The sequence below is a fragment of the Acipenser ruthenus genome, chromosome 2 (assembly GCF_902713425.1).
Source record: "Acipenser ruthenus chromosome 2, fAciRut3.2 maternal haplotype, whole genome shotgun sequence".
Taxonomy (NCBI): domain Eukaryota; kingdom Metazoa; phylum Chordata; class Actinopteri; order Acipenseriformes; family Acipenseridae; genus Acipenser; species Acipenser ruthenus.
The window spans coordinates 22,525,614-22,545,419 of NC_081190.1; the positions used below are offsets into that span (position 1 = coordinate 22,525,614).

Below are 19,806 nucleotides of genomic sequence, written 5' to 3' on the forward strand. Positions count from 1 at the left end.
ACAACTGATCTTATTAACTTAGGCGCTAATACTGGGATAATGCTGTCCTCAATACATGGTATTCAGCTGTTTTTATTGATGTTCACAACACCAGCATTAAGGCACCCCTACTGTATTCAATTGATTTTAGTGATGTTAGTACAGGTCTGCGCAGCCAATCTTGCAATCCATGGACGAATGAAAATGCAATATATTTTCAGGGGAATATGTTAGGCCACCTTTGTCACAGGGGTCCTCTTAAAGCAGATCGTAGTATTACAACTGCACCACTTTTTATAAAACCTTGCCAGACAGTATAACAAGTTTATTAAAGGCGTGAAACATTATTGCATTGCTGCCAACAGGCTATGGGAAGAGCCTCATTTACAGCTGTCCTCTCCTTTGATAAACATTTTACACATGTAAAGAGTACACCCCGGGCTCTGTTCATCTGATTATAGTTAAACAGTACAAATGAAATTACACAATATAGGTAGAACTGAAATCCAGGATTACTGTGGATTAAAATGCCAAAAAAATAAATTAATAAATTGATGTATGTTGATAAGACAAAGGAAAGGCACATGACTGGATGTGCAGTTAATTGCAACATAATTTTTTGACCAAAAAACATTAACACAACCTGGGACGACCCAAGCAAGGCTGTGCTGGTTTGTAATAAATGGTCATTCCAGACTGTCATACTGTAATGGAGGCTGTTTTGCTCAACTAGTCATTCTCTTTCCTTCTTCATTCCCCCCTCCCCCATATAAGTAATCTTTCCCTGCGACAAGGAGTCAGGCTGGCAAGAACTCTGCCTATTGGTTTCTCATTTGAGTCACACGTACAGTAGACTGCATTTTTCACCTGCAGAGGGTTCTCCTCGCATCACTTGTTGGTTGGAGATTTTGTGTAATGGGGTGTTCAGTGAAAGACGGAGCACTTTGTTATGAACGCTTGGATCTTAAATGCTTTGTTTTGCTTTCTCATTCGATCTATACAAGGGTGTTTTTTCTTGCACTGAGAGAAAAAGAAAATACACATTTCAATTAAATGTATGTTGGATTTACTTGTGGAAAATCTTGGTGTTCGTATGAGAAATACAAACAAATTGTGTTTGTGATTTCCTCTTCTATTTACATGTGTACATTATAAAAGAGACCTTTACAAATGACAATCCAAACAGTGTATTTACCCCCCTCCACTGACAGTTTACATAGAATCAGATAAAAGACGCTCCATGCTTGCATCCTCCTGGTGGCAAATCTCACCTGATTCCATGATGTGTTTGTGTTTATAAACATGGTTTAAAAACCACAATGGTTAGCAGAGTAACAAGGTTGAGCTAAATAATGGTAATGACCTATTTCTTTCCAGAAGGTGGAATAAATCTTTTGTTCTTTTTGCAGGTGCATTACAGTGCTGAAGTACATGGCAACCCACCTTCTAATGATAAAGTAGCATTTTAGTAAATGCATACTGTAACACTGCTGTGTATTTGGCGAGTTAATGTTTTATTTCTTTAAACCCATCTATAATGTTAACCCCCCCCCCCAAAAAAAATAAAACAGAGGCGTAATATAAAATAAATGACATGAATCTGAAATAAAATAGTAATTTATTCCTTCACAAAAACACAGCACCCATGAATAACACCCATCACCATACATGAGAAATGGATGCACGTGAGGCTTGGATTCATTGGGGAATAAATAAAAAAAAAAATAACCCAAACACATTTATTAAATGCATAACTTAATTTATTTCAGTGGCATGATACATACAAGATATAACTGGAAAATATATAGAAACTTGTAGGCACACATGAATTATATACAGGCATATAAATAAAACCTTAGAACTCAGATAAATAACACCATTTCAGCTTTTAAAACCAATGCATATCCTTTATAAAAAAGAAAATACATAATAATAATAATAATAATAATAATAATAATAATAATAATAATAATAATAACTGTAGAAATCATGCTTTTGAGCACTTTCCCAGTCCATATAAATTTCTTAATTTTTTCTCCTGGAGAATAAATGTCCTAAATGAACCCTACATACATTAAAAAAATAAAATTGGGTTGCGTTATATAATTTAAAAAGCATTAACTGTTTCACATTGTTGCACATACATTATATTAGTATTTATTTTTGTTTGAAAGTGACATTACAAAGATACCCAATGCAACCATACAAATTAGCAGTAGAATTGTGTAGCTGTTGAATAAACAGGGTCTTGCATACAATAAAAATATATACACTGGTGTGCTATTCCCCTCAATCTATGAAAATGGCAAATCCCTTTTCATTTCTTCAGCATAAATAATTCATTTTTCTATTACTTTACTATTTTGCTTTACAGAGCTATTAAGAAATGCCTTAAATACATGGAAGGAGAAATGCGACGCAGCTTCACCAACTTTAATGCTGTTGTTTCAGTAAAAGCATATACCTGGTACCCTTACTGGTAGTCAGAATTCACAGAAATATATTGACGTTGGCAGCTGACTAGAAAACAATACAAACAAAAGAGCTATACAGACACTCCCGGCAACTCATACATTAACTATTCAGGAAATGCGTGTATAAAATCACTAAAAATAAAATAGCTAATCTATGTACTATTGCTGTTAAATCGAGAACTCCATTCCCTGAAGCATCAGGAAAAAGCATACTGATGGACTAAACATCAGCAAATGCTTCTTATCACTTACCGCTGTCTTAAACTGCTCTGTTTGATAACTACCATCATTTTATATACCAAAGTTTGAGTCAAAAATAAGCCTGTGACAGCACTTTTGTTAGTTTAATTTCTACCAAAGCTTCCTTGTTGTTATTGCCTGCTTATGGCTGTGGTTCCTTATTCACAGAAACTACAGCTCTGTTTTAGTCATAGTCCCCGTCTATCATTAGCAAAATTAACTATTGGGCTTTTCTAGCATTGCATTTAGATGCAATTTGTTGCAAATGTTAATCTGTACTGTCATTATATATATATATACATGAAAATAAACAAATATATGTGCTTGTATTTTTATCTTCATTCACTTTATGTAAAAGCTGCAAATTTACAGCAACATTCACATATGACATTGTATAAAGCATCAGTGCCTCTGCATTTTGGGCACTTTTGTATAAGCATCAGTAGGGTGGTTGCTCACAATTTTCTAGTAGTTTCACAAAAAAAATATGAATACTATTTAATGTTATGCAGCTGTACAAAATATATATTTGGGGGAGGATAAAAACAATCCAAAAACATTTTCAAAACAAAGTTCTGAAATCCTCCTGTATGACCAGTTATTTACACCTTTCCAAACAGATGCTTAGCTCACCAGCCCTTCACAAGTATTGCTATTATAACCTACCACAGTATTACTGAAAACGACGTAAAAGGGGTTTTAAATCTAAGATGTCCTACGTTTCGTTCTGTTCCGTCAAACAGTTCTAGAAACAGGGTTGCTCTGTTCAGTTTCTCAAACATCTCATCTACTCCTCAGTCATAAGTGGCAGGTGTTACATTATTTACAGATGGATGGATGACTTCTACACCCCCTTTGATATAACTGGTTCATACGATCAAACAAAAGTGTGTTTGGGGCAGGGTGGCTGCTGTTGTAATCTGATCTTTTGCATTATGGCAAACTTGCCCGTGAGTTTATTTTTCCCTCTGTTGCACTTAACAGTATCGATTAATGCAAAGCCTTTCTGTGCAGAGGCAGAGGAACTGGTGCTTATTTTTGTCCTGCATTAAATTAAATAAGGTTATACATAGGTTGAGCAACACAGCTCCCGTCTCCTTTTAGCTTGATTTACAAGTACTTTTGTTATTGTTGTTGGTGGTGGTGGTGGTCATCATCATCAGGTCATCATGGTAATAAAGTTCAGTTATGTGAAATCCACAGAGGTTTGTTTATCTACAAGCTTCACATGACCACACATTTGCCCTTAAGCTTCTCTTTCCTCTTCTGCTGCTTGTTCTTCTTCCCGTCAATCTGGAGACTGACAGTCCTGCGTTTTTCCAGGTTAAGCAGCTCTTGGAACAGCTCCTTGACGTTGTGGTTGGTCTTGGCCGAGGTCTCCATGAAGGCACATTTCCACTTCTTGGCCATGGCCTCTCCATCACTAGTCTCCACTTCACGGTTCTGAGTCTCATCACACTTGTTCCCAACCAGCATGATAGGGATGCTCTCCACGTCCCCTTTGATTTGGCAGACTTGTTCAAATATTGGCTTTAGCTCTTCCAGGGACTGCCTGCTGGTGATGGAGAAGACCAGAATGAATGCATGGCCCTTGGAGATGGACAGGCGCTGCATGGCTGGGAACTGGTGGCTTCCAGTGGTGTCTGTGATCTGCAAGGTGCAGATGCTCTTATCGCAGCTGATCACCTGCCTGTAGGTATCCTCAACCGTAGGGATGTAGCTTTCCCTGAAGGTCCCTTTCACGAACCTCAGAACCAAGGAACTCTTGCCCACTCCTCCGGCTCCAAACACCACCACTCGGTAGTCGTTGCTTTGCTCAGGCATGATGATTCTTCTGAAAGATTTGGTAATAACCTAGAAAAGACAGAACACAACTATAAATCCTAGGATGCCAAAAGGTGCATTTACTTTTAAGTTTGTGAGTTCAAACCCTTATAAAAACTACTACTACTATGTTCAGTTGCAGAAATACAGTATTTGTTAATTGCAGTAAAGTACAGCATTGAACTGCATTTGCAGGCATTTTGTAATAGTACTGCAAAGTTACTGCATCCAAAAGTGCTGCATTTTAAATAGGCAACACCATTTGTTTTCAGATGCAGCTGTACACATCTAAGAGCACCTCGAAACGATTCCATTATAGTATAGTTAATGTCATATGGTTATAGTATTAGCACTTCACCACTGCTGCAATTGTCACTACCACTAATCTATGCACCACAAACCGCTACAGAAATTAATGTGGTGCAATACTTAAGACTAATGGCTTCAATATATCACCTACCTATACACAACAATGATGTCGACCATCTACTTAAATATAAAGTTAAAATGTGTTCAAACTGGAATTACAGAATCCTTGACATTTAATTACAGCATTTACAATTTTAAACAGTGCTGGGATAAATATCTGAATATTTTTTGACACGTATTGGGATCCAAAAATCTGATGTTGGTATTCGCTAGAAATGACAAATACCTTGCACTTATTTACCGCCTTACCAGAAGTTGTGCAACAGTTTCAAAAATGGCAAATGAAAATTAGCTCTGTGTGATATGATATACCACAAGATCAACACAGCTGGTCTTGAGCCTCTATTTAAAAGTGACAGCAAAAGGTAAAACCAGATTATGCTCGTGCATGCATACTGATCTCTATGGAAGGCCATCTGGGTCAAAAACGCGTTCTGCTGCTAATCTCATGGGACAGAAAAAAAGGCAAGCCTGTTATTTTGAAATGTCTCGCTTAAACAGTGCCCAGCTTGCTGGAAATGTTTTGATTTATATGTAGACTATTTGTTGTGACTTATGTGGAATGTAATACTTTATTACATTTAGGACGGTACTACTTTATGAAAACGTGTCTACGGCCACTGTTTACTGCGAAGAAACGGCAATGGCAAGGGATGGGGGCGGGGGAATGCGGTGTCAACATTATGTACTATTTATTCCAGGAATAAACAAAACAACGTTTAACTTTAACTGCTATTTGGCATTCTTTGTTTTGTAGTGAATTCACTGGGTAAATACGGGCTACACAACATATTCTTTACTCCTGGGATATTTTTCAACTTTAACGTTACACATTGTAACGTCTTGCTGTAAAATAAGACACACGGGACACGCCCCCTTGCCCGCGCTGCTGCTATGCTGTCTCTTCCTGCGTTCTGAGCAATATAATGGCTTTTATTACTTTTTGAAAACGAACAAATATCTGAACGAATATTTAATTTGAGTGAATATCCGAACATGAAAATTCCGTGTTCGTCTCAGCACTAGTTTTAAATGAGTTGCAACACTTCTGGTAATTTAACATTTAATGACAGTTTATAAATGGCTAATCTGATATCTCTTCACCCTGTCAAGACCATCTTGCAATTCCATATGGCTAAGTGCAGTACCCGAGTTAAATAAGAAAGCGGAGTAAAGTGACTGCTATATTTACTTGAGAAATAATAATAAAAAATCTAGCTAGAATAAAAAGGTCAAAATGAATATCAAACAGAATTAAACGGATGGATTTAACTTAAGACATGTGTACTAAATCTACACACACTGTCGACAGCCTACTGTAGTTTATTTTCTGAATGCTCTGGGACCTTCACATCACATCTGGTCTCTTGACAATATATATTTCTTACGCAGGTTATCACGAGGAAACAAAATGATCTCAATCACGCGAGATTATACACACAGTGCAATTAAACAACGACGAATATTACTTATTAGCAAACTACAAGAAGCAATCGATTACAAAGAAATTACTGATCCCATCTTTCCTTACACTTGAGCTTGGGGTTCAATGTTTCCGCAATGGCTGTACGAGTCTGTCTATATTAAAGATTATTATAATAATCACTAATCTCTATAATTTTTTGTATTATATTTCAGAATAATACTTTTATTGAAAGAGCTGCCCTATACAAAGGTCATGTGTATCTTATGGAAGTCGCTTGCGTCTGCGTCCGGAGTAATTAAATCACACCTGCAGGCACTGCTGTGCTTTTTACCATCCACTGCTTTTCAACGAGGCAAAGCAACTAAACTTAACACAGCTGCTAAATTTTAACACAAAACATAAATCAACACTTTATTCTAACATTGTCCGATCACCGCCAGTCTAAAAAAATACACTTTGTTTATACAAATTGGCCGGGTCCATGCATGCACATGAAAAAAAGACGACCTGCTATACTAATTTCGTATAATTATTGCATTTTAAATTGACAAGCTAAACTATTATTATTTTTATATATATATATATATATATATATATATATATATATATATATACATATACACACACATACACATACATACACACACACACACACACAAAGACCATTTCATATTGATAACTTGCAATCCAACAGATTCGGTCAAATAACACAAGCTTAATTACCATGCTAGACAAATCAGATTGTAATATAAATCCAATACCGTGAAGTTTTACGCTTCATAAGACAACAAACAATATACTAAACGACACCATTAAAGATTCAGAATAACTTACCGGTGCTGTGACAGTACTGAAAAATATATATATATATATATATATTGGCGATTTTAGTCTTCAAATCTCATATTACAAGTGCTCCAAATCAACAAATTCGCTTTTTCTTAAATTCGTCCTCTGATTGCATGCTTTTATCACCGACAATTACGTCTGCAGTGCTTCCATCCAAACCCATCTGCGCTCTCTCTCTGATATTTAAAGGCGCAGAGACATGTGGATGGGGAGATTCACGTCTGTTGGTGATAACTCCCTAGTGACGTAACGCTGTTCTACGCCTCCCCTTCTGCACGACACCAGCTAAGGGCTCAAGTCAAACATTCCAAGCCTATGCAGTACATGCCTTGAAAAGCGTCCGTGTTTTATATTCTCTTTCAGATAGAACTGTGCACATGAAAAAATAACCGGAATTACAATGACTGAGATGCATCTTTTCCACACTACTGTGTATTGTTTTGTAAACATCATGAAAGTAATACAACGTATTACTGATCTTGAAGCTGCAGCTGATCTTTCAATTTTATGAGGGAAACATACAGAGTAGTATATGAAATAATGCTGATCTAATATTTGTAATAATAATAATAATAATAATAATAATAATAATAATAATAATAATAATAATAATGAAAATGAGAAGTCAACTTAATGCAACCAGGTTGGTAGTTTTGTAATTGAAAGCTGCTAAAAAGCCTTCATTAGCATAATTTAGTATTCTTACTTACTGATCCATAGAAGTTGAAGTCTGTATTGCAGAAATACTGGATTGCTGTTATGTAAGATGATTGAGCAAAATTAACTGTGGAGTTATAATTACACTAGACTGTGAAAACTATGTATCTTACAGTTACCACAATGTCTTTAAGTCCCTTTGACAAATATAAAATGAAATATTGTTGATATTAGAATAAATATGTTAAATGTTGTGAGAGAATGATTGTCTCCATTCCCAAGCATTCAAGCAGTTCATTAATGCTAACTTGACCCCTAAACAAAAGAAAATCCACAACAAAAAGAGTAAAGTTTGCCTTGCTTGTACATGACCAGCCCATTTAATCAATTTACAGTTGCCAGTCGGTCAACACGTTTGGTCAAGTGTTTGTTTTGTAATTTTATTTATTTATTTTTTATCAAAAGTCCTACAAAGGTGATCATAGGATAGACTGTTTAAACAGGACTCTTGAGATTAATTAGACTCTTCTGCTTTCCAGTTCATTCTCTTTAATTGTAAAGCAGCTTTATATCTGGTAATGCTAATGATTTGTTTCACAAACAGCGAAGCAGAGAAAATATTCATTAGCATGTGCTCTGCACCCATCCGTGTGAAATGATTTTTTAATAGAACTGCTATATAAGATGAGGGTGGGTGTGGATCAGGAGGAAATCAAATTCACAGATACTGTGCCAACAAAATAAAAACTAAACTTTCCTGAAACAAACTCCCAGTGGAGGAGTGATATGAGATGGTGTACAATATTCTTTGCCTGAATCTGGAATTACTGTTACCACTGGGATTTGACTCTGAGACCAATCAATATGATGCATGGACTCAATAACACCAGTAGGGCTGTGTCACTGAATAAGATCACTCTCAGGTTTGCTGCAAGATACCTCTGATGCATGTTACTGTTCCAGAAATAAGAGAAAGTGCCAGACTGTTTTTATACGATGCATAATATCTCTTTCTCACCTGGCTTCTATGGCTTTGCAAAGAAATTAATGTCCTTCGACTTGTGGAATTGTCTATAACTTGGAACAAGTTAATGCATAAAGAGAAGGGGTAAAATAGCTGTTACTCATAGATGATGATATCATTCACCCTGTAGTTTTAGAGGTGTCACTTCATTGCACTGGTAAGATATCATAGTTACGGTTATTATTAGGGAATTAATAATTACGACAATAAGCTATGTTTTCAGGTGGGAAAGGTAGTCCAAGAGCTTCAGTGATGGAATTTCTAACATGCAGTGTTCAATGTAAGCAATGGGTAAATAGGCAGTAGGCATCTGAATGCTATGTGAAGAAAGTAAACCCATGGGAAACATCTCTTTGTTGGTACGATTGCTGGAATCAGGGATTCTTCATTTGAAATGTCGCATGGGAGGGGATAGGTGGCCTTCTATTGGTAAAATCATGGTGAAGTGCAGTAAATCACAGCAAAGATCTATTAGGGCTATGCAGTGCAGCCAGTGTGCTAAAGCACTAATGTGGAATAATTTGACCACCACAGCTTGGCTTCAGTAGACAGTAGTCCACATCAAAAAATGTAACCACTCATTTTGACACAATTGGCACCAGTAGGGTTGGATTGGCATGATGCCATGTTTCCATCTGCACCATTAAACCATTCTGTAAAACCCAATCTCATTCCAATATTAAACTGGGTCTGTCCACTGGGTCCATCTGCAGTCTACATTCCAATCTGCAAACACAAAGGTCAAAGATCACCTGTCTGAATTAATGTGTAATAAATGTATATATATATATATATATATATATATATATATATATATATATATATATATGGAAACAATGGGACAAGCTAGTCATCCTGTGTTGTTTGATAAGTAGATATAAGGATAGATACACTACACAACTGGAGCTTGGAAGAATTAGAAGCTGTGGAACTCTATGGATTCAAATCCAGCTCTGGTCATTCATAATCACCACTTGTTTACCTCATCTGCCTGAGGGTTGTGATAAGAGCTCTTTTGGACTTAGCCGCAGTGCTTGGTGGACAAACAAACGTCCATTTGACTATTTTATAACCCCATTACAATTAACATTGATTAAAGACTTTGGCAGCAGTCTCTTGGGAAAAGCTATAGACTAGGTTGACATAGTGCTTGTGAAATAACTGTTTTGTAGTCAGATTAAACTCTAGCTTGGTATGATAGTATAGAAAAAAAGTATATGAAGAAAAGTTGGATATGAAGAAAAGGTGTTAAATGGATGCAAGTTGTCTGTAGGCTTTTCACAAGCACATTTCAAGGTACAAATCAATAGGATTTTTTTTTAAATCTCCCATCCTATTACACTGTGACCTTTATTTGCTACTAGTGTAAACTCAAATACATTTAATCAGTATACAAGTGTATCAACTCCTCCCATTATTAATGGCAGTGTTTAGTAAGCTGCTGTAGAACTCATCTGTACTGTACATCTCTCCAAGGTAAGTAAAGCACTAGAAAGGTGTGCATCATTCTCATACAAACTGTGAACCTTTTATTTTGTCACTCCATTTTGTACCGTTTTGTATAATGATGCAATCAGCTTATCAACTAGATTCCAGGGTCTCTGATGATCAATAAATACCGCTTTAAATCAATATGTGTTCAAATGAACAGGGATACTATTGCAGTTTTCGAAGCATTACACATTCAAGGTATTCAATCACTGTTGCCAGTGAAAGTCGAGGAGGAGGAGTGTACTGCTTTATAAGATGTGTGTGATGCAACCCTTTATGGTCCCTTGGTGAGCATTAGAGTGGAATTTAGCTGATCTGGGCACAGGCAGAGGGCTAATGCTGTCAGCAGCAAGCACTCGATTACACCACATTGAGGCTCTGCCCGATAACAGATAGCACGTGATCCATTTCGCAATAACAGCCGACTGTGCTGTAATTCTATGCAGCAGCTTCCTCTTTTTTTAAAGAAATACACTGGAGTGCTTTATGTTGTTTTAGGTTATGGGTATAACAAAGGTGGCATTATATCTGTTTATATACCTGTTTTGCAGGCCTTGTGGCAGGAGCTATGCACTGTAAAACCTTATGTTAAATACACCACTGGCTATTGATATTTTGCATTATGTGAAGGTTTATAAGATGGATTTTTTTGTGTTTATTCTTTAGACTTCTAAACAAAGCCCAGTAGCAGCTATTGGAAATCATATTTGTTTGAAACCAAAACAAAAACACATAAACTGTAGATGTTTTAAATCATCATTTAGAAATAAAATCCAGTCTAATAATGCAACAAATTGAAAATCAATAATTTAAAAATAAACAACCAACACCTTATATTTTACGCCAGCACTAAAAAACCATAAATGACCCTATAATATTTAGTATGGCTATACATTACTGCATTAAAACAGTAATAAAGGCTCCATAAACATTGCAATGTATTGTAATATATACAACAGTAAGGGCTGTTCGAACAGCAGGCAGCAATAAGAAACCAGTAATAAAGCAGTGGCAGGAGAGTTAATGTGTGGGTAACAAGCTTATTCAAAATAAAAATGAAAATTGTGTTTTGATACTGCAGTCCAGTCCAGCTTGTGGGGGTCTGTGAATAAAACTGAAAACCATTGGCCAATTTATGCAACTGAGAGATAATTTCAGGGGTTGGCACCATATGCTGCTATTACTCAGTCTTAGCATGCCATCTGCTGGTGCGATAGCTAGAATGTGACACAACATCATACCTCTACTTGCAGCTTGTAACCATTTCCTGTGCACAGTGTTCACTGACGAAACACAGCTGTAAAACACTAGAACTAAATATAGTTATTTAAAAATAGCAGGTACAATCTTAAATGCTTCACAAAGCAAGTGAATGGCAGGAAAAGGCGTTGTCACTATAAAAAAAGAAAGCCATCTGCAACAACGAGCAACTTGCAAAATGTTTCTTTTATTTTTTTTTATTGAATTCCAGATCCAACTTGGGTGTCACAAAGGCATGTGTGTACAGTATAGTAGAATGCTTTTTAAATCCCAGTGCTGGTTGTAAAGAAGACCAATGGCCACTCTAAGGGTAATTTACCAGTTTTTTGAAATGTGAAAAAGACACCTGTTCATTTTTCAAAACTAGAACCTCTGTAGTTTAAGATACAATAATCATTTTCCACTTCCTTATTTCTGATTATGTTAATATTTTTTATCCTCTCAGAAAATAGAAGTACAGCTTTTTAATACTGGGTCCAGAAAATGTTTAGAAATGATTGTTGCACATGATCTTTTGCTGAACATGACACAATGCACACAACAAAACATTTGTAGTGGGTGATTTACGGGCGCATAATAACAATGGGCTAGAATTTCAAAGCTCTTCACTCCAAATTATCGTTAGGAGCAATTCACCTGATAAAGTTACTAAATCAGAAACAAACAACTCAGACATCTGATTTAAAACCATGGAAGTATCTTAAGTTTTTTTAAAAAAATTTGTTTTAGAATTGTTGTTTTTTTTTTTTTTTACCTTTAGGAAAATGTGATGGAGTAAAAAGCTTTTCAAATATGGTCCAGTGACTGCTAGAGAAGCCATCCATACAACATTGGAAGACTAAACATGCACAGGGTGTGGTCGGTTTATTATACAGTAGCTGGACTACGGTAATTGACTGTATATAAGGCCTGCTGTTATAAGCTGGCAGTAAAATAGGTAAAGATGTATCTACAGTTGAAATGAGAATTACATTGGGAGCCCAACTAAAATCAATTCCCAGACTTAAAGTCTAAAGCGACAGAGGACTGATAGGGGAATACAAGTGCAGCAGAGGATAGTGGCATCTGAGAAGTCAATCAATAAGCACAACACAGTGAGATAAGCATTGGATGGAGGTAGTGAGCCTCCTACAGTATACTGAAATAAACAGCAGCATTTCAGAGTTAGGAGGGATTTTCACAATCCCCACAACCCCATCCTAACAAAGTGGCCACATCATGTACATCCTGTTTATCACAGGATACAGTGAAACCAGTCATGAACTAAGACATTTTCCTCTTTCAGTAAAAATGATCTCCCCAGTGAAATTTATAATTGCTCTTTTTCACTGTGTCTGTATCTCATCAGCATCACAGCCTGTAGGTGGATCATTATTGTGCACCCAGAGCTAGGGCCAAGCACCAGCACTTCCCCATGGACTCCAACACAATTTGTTTGAAGATGAGACAGAAAGTTGTGGAGGCTGTCATTTGTTTCACATTAGTCAGACAGAAATGCATCAATTACGGTAGATTTGTCAGGAAGATACAGTACAATGGGTGAGCAGAGGTGTACAAATAACACACACACACACACAGGCACACACACACACGCACACACGCGCGCACACACACACACACACACACACACACACATCCTAACATCGTTATTCCAGCAAGTGTGTTTATGTTGCACAAAATTCCAAGTAATGGTGGAGGGGTGGGGTGTGTGTGCTGTTGTTGTAAAATGTGTTCTATAAAGGTCTAAAATGTAAGTGTGACAAACTGTGCTCCATAGCTCCAGAATCTAATACTCTTAATAACTTACTGTAAATAATGTTAATAAACTTCATTGCAATTGGATAAGCTGTTTGCCAGATACCTGTTAAAATATAAAGTGTGTATATACGCACCCCCACCTCCACTATACCCCTGTTGCCAGGGATTTGATCTCCTTTGGGGATAAGGCTGATAACTGTAAATTCCTTGCAGCAATAACAGCCACTGGAGGTCAGCATAGAGAATGTATTTTTACACAACCTGCTTAATGGACTTTTTATTTGCAGGCATATATTTGTATTCTACTATACAGAACTAATACAACTGTCAAATTTAGTTTGCCATTATGTTTTGCCTAATTTAATGTAGACATCCATGGTAATAGCAAGGACCTATAAGTTGAGTACTAAAAAAGCTAAATGTGGATGTTATTCAACTTACTAAATCATTTTTGAATGTTTAAATATGTAGTGAGTTACTAAAACATGATTTTTTTTATATGAATACATTTGAAAAGATCTCTTCAGTATCATGTATGTATATCAATTTTCGGCCATCTCAGTTCAAAATTCATGTTCTTTTAGTTCTTCTTCTTCTTCTTATTATTATTTATTTCTTAGAAGACGCCCTTATCCAGGGCGACTTACAGTCGTAAACAAATACATTTCAAGAATCACAGTACAAGTAATAATACAATTAAGAGCAAGATAAATACAATGATGAATACAATGACTTTGGTTCAAGCAAGTACAAGTGTGACAAAATACAATTCAATAATACAGCAGATAACAGTGTCAGTGATAGTTGCATCAGGATATAATTAAATACAAAATACTACAGATTAAACACTTGGCAGATTATAGTACTCTGAAGTATAGGATTTAATTCATAATAGGAAATGGCTGTGTCACATCCTTATAAAAATAGACTTTTTTTTTCACACACAACCGCTTTTGCCAGTGAAATACAGTAACATGCAAAATAAAATGTTCCTCAGTCATTTACAGCATATAACCCAATTTTCTAATGTTTGTGGTTAGCATTCTACCATATAGTCCTGCTGCACGCATGCATAGTGACACCAACGCCATTATAACTATACCCACCCCTATAGAATTTTACATACTGCTTTTAAATAAAGCAGATGGGCATTTGGATAGACCCTGCTAATATATATATATATAACCCCTTTTCACAAAAATCACATTTTCTGCAAAATAAAAAAATCTAAAATGAAACAATTAGGCACAGCATGAGCTGCGGTACATATTGCTCGCAAAACCACTTCAACAATAATTATTTATATGAAAAAAATGTTAAACCTCCATTAAAATAAAAATGGCATACGACTATGTTTAATGAACATGTTACCTGACATTGTAATCTATTTACACATCGGTGAGTAACTTCAAAGGTAGAAAACCCACAGTAAATGAAGCCGCTGCTGATAAGCTGAAAAAGCCTTTTGACACCTTGAGGACTGAATTGGCACGTTGCAATTGAGCTCTTAGACCGGCCTTTTTTAAGACTCGTTTTCAGGTTTAAACCTCAGTTAAACCAGTTTAAGTGGATCGTTGCAAGTCACCCTTGGTGTTTAAGAAATTGGGAAATAGTTCAGAGGGTTTTTATCTGACAAGTACAGACAGCCTGTGTCTGTGTAGAAGACTCCTGGAGCAGGGCCTCTCTTATAGCGGAAATAGAGCCCTTCCACAATTGGGGCAACCTTTATTTTCTTAACTTTCTTTTACAACAGCATTTCATTTTCCATTGTCTGTTTAATGTATGTTAAGAAAGCAACCCTGCACTACGACTACCATTGCTGATACCCTAGAGGTGACTACCTGTTGCTACAATCAGAATTGTGTAAATATTGTAAATAAAACCTAAGTGCTTGTGTGGTATTTTGACTGCATTCCCTCCCTCACTTGCAGCAGATTCCCAAACTCCTATTATAAAGACACATACCCTCCCATCCAACATGTATTAGAACACAGGTTGTACTGTAGCATTGGGGTTAAGGAGACTCTAGACAACTTGGTGGTCTTGGTTGTCTATCCTGGATACAGCTAGCTCCTCATACTGCTATGCAGGTCCCCGTCTAAACACCCCTATCATCACCCCTACCCCAGTTGCAGCCTACCCCAGTTTCACAAACTAAGCTCAATAACGACAACCACATAGCATGCCAATTTTCCAATCCCTATTACTCTCAAGGAAGCCCCACACACTCACCAGTTTGGTACATAGGTTGTAATGAGCTTATTGTGCAAACCTAACCCTGATAATATATCCTGAAAACTTACCTCAGAAACTGGTCTGAGAAGGTACTGATATTCTTAGGGCCCTATTTTTGTTTGGTACAAAGCATTTCAAACTACCAAGAAATGATTTTGTAGCAGGGAAGAACAGTTACAATGTTGTTTCTTGGTAGTTTCATACAATTAAAATAATTGTATTCCTCTCTGACAATGTTGTCTTTGCACTTTCTTTCTAAATATATAGCCTTTAGAATTAAACATGATTTTGAACGCTACATGTAAATTTGCTTTTTATTTTATTTCTATATAAACTGTGGTCAAAAGGGGAAGTTAGCTTATGAAAAAAAACAGTTAAGGAAGTAGCTGCAAGGTTCTGAAAATGAGGAAGCAAGAGAACATTTCATCCACATTATGCTATGTTTGTATTGTAGGTCTCTAGGAGCAGCTGATAACAGAATTTAACATAATTAAGAACGTACTATTTTGTAGGTCGAATATCACAGAGCAAAGATTTTTTTAACCTGAAGTATCAAACATTAACAAACTCTCGTGGTGTTATAATTTCAGCTATCCAAGAAGAACCAGCCCACATCCTGTTCAGTTTGCCTTGCTTGAACATGGTTCATCCTGTCTGGCTATATAGAGGCAACTAGAGAAGCCTGGGAGATTCTTAAAAGGTAAAGTGCATTTATACAATATTTAATTGTTTGGAAATAATTTGCAGAAGAAATATCTAGGACATAGTCTAACCTATTTTGATATTTGTTGTCTGCAAGCAAGGGGTGCTTTTATTTTATTGATTTATTGATTTATTTTGGGGGGGGGGGACTATTAATCATATACCCCACAATATCTCTTCCTATAAAGAATTGGTGAACTTACATATAATTGTTTTGCTAGGCTACAGTTTTCGGTTGCTAGGTCTACACTGTAATGTAAATGTCAAGCAATCTTATTTTGTATGAGAAGACTAACAATATTAACATTTAACAGTAGAATGGAAACATTCACACACATAAAATCTACCAAGATGAACCAACAGCTGTTCTTTCATCTTTCTTCTGTATAGGTTTTCATAGGAAACCCAAAGTCACAGAAACCAATCCAAAACTGAGATTCCATTTAATCTTTTAAAACGAGGCGTAATACACAAAACACGGTACATGAAAATGCATTTTTCACTGTCACTCCTAATTTAGGTTGTTCATTTACTATTTTACTTACTCGTGTGGTATAATAAAACTATAATAGGTCATCAAATGCTGAGACATTATTTAGATATACAGTAAAAGCAGTCACTTATTGCCTGGCAGTTTTTATTTGCTTGGAAAGTCCCAGAATATGTGTGCAGTACAGTATATTTTAAAAGAATTATCCTACACTGTGGAGCCATTTTACGTGTTTATAACTTTAAAAATGCAATGATAAACTCTGTGTAGAAAAGGGGAACTGAGCGCATTCTGTAATGACATGGAATGTACTACCATTCAAATGAGAATAAACCCTGTGTTAATCATTACAGTTGGGTGCATGAAAAGAAAACTGCACAAACTGCATTCCTACAGTATTTATTCCATTGCTTTCAAGTACCTTAAACAATTTGCATCAATATCCTTATCATTATCATCGTTGGCATGTTAAGAGCAAGGGAAAATGACATAACACTAGTAAAAAATTATTGTACACTATTTATAATATAATGTATTATATGCGGAAGGAGTGTGTCTGTATTTAATTATTTTTTTATACTGCATGTCCTATATTAGCTTCTAACTTTTCCTTTGTTAATAGCTGTAATTACACTTTTAAACAGATGTATTTGTGTAGATAGTTACATCGTTGCTATATTATACAACTACAGAGCTTTACTTTTTGTAAATATACCGTAATTAATTTATCCGTATTAAAATGTATTATTTTTGGCTTGATATATTAAATGCATATTACATCATTCACGGTGTGTGCAGAGCTTTCACTGCAGAAGCCATGTAACATTTGTGTGGTTGTTTTATGAAAATAAACAACCATATCAATACACAATACATACAACAAAAATATGCAAATGCAAATACAAATTAATGCTTACAGCATGTGAGTTCATTATAAAAAATAGGATGTTGTATGTTAGGTCATAGGATAGAAATACCACCAGTGTTAAGTCTATTAACATAGGGCCATCATGACTATAAATGAATAAACTGCACATTCGACTCACTTTAGTGTATTTCTGTTTGTATTTTAATATTTAGATTTTCTGTCAGATCAATTAGATCACTTAGTTCTTATTTAGATAAACGGTTCAGATGTGCATGTGTCTGACATTTCTGACACCATATGAAGACATTAAAAAACAAATAAAGTGGAATAGCTGTCATTTTAAATATTACGTTGATACATTACATCGTCATGCCCTATGAATTTATTGTTATTGTTGTTGTTTTCAAACACATGTTGTTAGCTCCTTTATAAATTACTTTTCAAATAGGAATATTTACCTTTTTAGTTGAGTCAAAAAAGAAGAAAAATAAAATGTGGGCAGATGTGCAAGCATTTAGCTCCTGGGCTGCACATTGTACTTCACTAGATCTTAACAGACATCATTAATTACAAAAAATTTAGTTTTCATGTAATACATTTAAACAAAACCCTTGAAAAACTACAAGAAATTTCAACAGGAACAAAATCATACAATTATTTTACTACTTACTTATTTAAAATATACGCACATCAAAGTTAAACTTATGAAAAAACAAATGTAAAAAAAAAAATTAAACTGGAGATTTGAAACAATGTTGCAGTCATGCCATATGTCGACAATTATTAACAGTGCCACAAACTGTATTATTATGCTTACTATTTATTAATTTAAATTCTTATTACAGTGCATGTTAATTGTGCTGCAGAATCGAACAGTTATTGTTCAGTTATTTTATTCTCACTTGTTTAGTTCTCCTGTTTTCTTTAAAAACAAAAAACGTCATCAGGTTTCGTATTGTCATAATGATATCACTCCAATCATAAAAAAGTTTTTCTCTGTTCAACTTGAGGGATCACAGCTGGCCTGCTTAATAATTTAATCTGAGGCTTCATACATGGCCGACTGCTGCAGGTGCTGTTGTTGTGTGTGTGCGTGTGTGTGTGTGCGTGTGTGTTTGAAAAAAAAATGCTTACTCTAAATCTTTCATCTTGTCACCAGAATGTCTTTGATGGAAAATAATAGTTTTACTAGATGTGTATTATTATTATTATTATTATTATTATTATTATTATTATTATTATTATTTAAAATATTACTTCAGAAAAGATCAATTACTTGGAGAGTCAGTTTATGTAAGTTAGAAAACATGACAGGGTGGGTAGTAATATACCACACCTCTGGTGAAGTTGTAAACCAATGCCTTTTATTATTGGTATGTTACAACAACTGCACACAAATAAGCATGTTATTGTGCTTATAGTAAATTAATATAGTTAACAATACATGCATAAATGCATAGTTTCTTATTTATTTATTTTTATTTTCATGGATTTTATAATTAAATGTATCCATCTGCCAGTAAGTAATTGATTTATTTTTTAAAACCTGGTATTTGTATATTTTATACACACTGCTATTTAAAACTGATATTCTCTAAGCACTAATTGTGCTGTGTAACTTTAAATCTGATTTTTCTTTTTGTCGAATACACTGACTTACACAAAAGCACAGTTCTGTAGAACATCCGCATTCAAAAGTATAGGCCGAGAATCCCAGATGACACTGCAAATCTTTTAAGAGCTGAGCTACACGTTCGGTATGTGCAGCTGAGATCTGTGGGTTGATGTCTCTATTTATATTTTTTACTTCCATGTCTGAATTTATAAAAGAGGAGCTTATGGGTCTGGGAATAAAAACCAGGGCCATGTATGTGAGAGGATGTCACCCTAGATGTACCCAGACATGCCCACCATGACACGATGATGTTCTGGATCAAAATTAGAGCCCATCTCAAAGTATTATTCAGTACAACAAGTTTTGAGTTGTGTAGCATTTAATTAACTTTTTATGGAAGCTCGTTGATTACACTATGTAACACAATTTTTGTTCCTGGGTAGTAAGTGTTATTTCCTAATTGCTTATGCCTCAAAAGTATAGAA

The 19,806-nt window shown here is 35.5% G+C and overlaps 2 protein-coding genes across 3 annotated transcripts in view; one reads left to right on the forward strand and one right to left on the reverse strand.

Annotated features, from left to right (window-relative positions):
* Nucleotides 1-1,717: 1,717 nt before the first annotated feature.
* Nucleotides 1,718-7,514, reverse strand: LOC117971930 (GTP-binding protein Di-Ras2). Its single transcript, XM_058992238.1, has 2 exons — nt 7,207-7,514; nt 1,718-4,547 (listed from the first exon to the last, which is right to left on the reverse strand). The coding sequence occupies exon 2, from the start codon at nt 4,515-4,517 to the stop codon at nt 3,918-3,920; it is 600 nt and encodes a 199-aa protein (XP_058848221.1). The 5' UTR covers nt 4,518-4,547; nt 7,207-7,514; the 3' UTR covers nt 1,718-3,917.
* Nucleotides 7,515-16,044: 8,530 nt separating this feature from the next.
* The window catches only part of LOC117409334 (tyrosine-protein kinase SYK), a 45,040-nt gene continuing 41,278 nt past the window's right edge, over nt 16,045-19,806 (forward strand). For both annotated transcript variants that reach the window (XM_058992246.1, XM_058992247.1), the window contains exon 1: nt 16,045-16,346. The gene's annotated coding sequence lies outside the window, so the exon portion shown is untranslated. The remainder of the gene's footprint in view (nt 16,347-19,806) is intronic.

Bases quoted from the DNA above. Each gene is read 5' to 3' on its own strand.
- LOC117971930 (XM_058992238.1), bottom strand. From the start codon at position 4,517: ATGCCTGAGCAAAGCAACGACTACCGAGTGGTGGTGTTTGGAGCCGGA.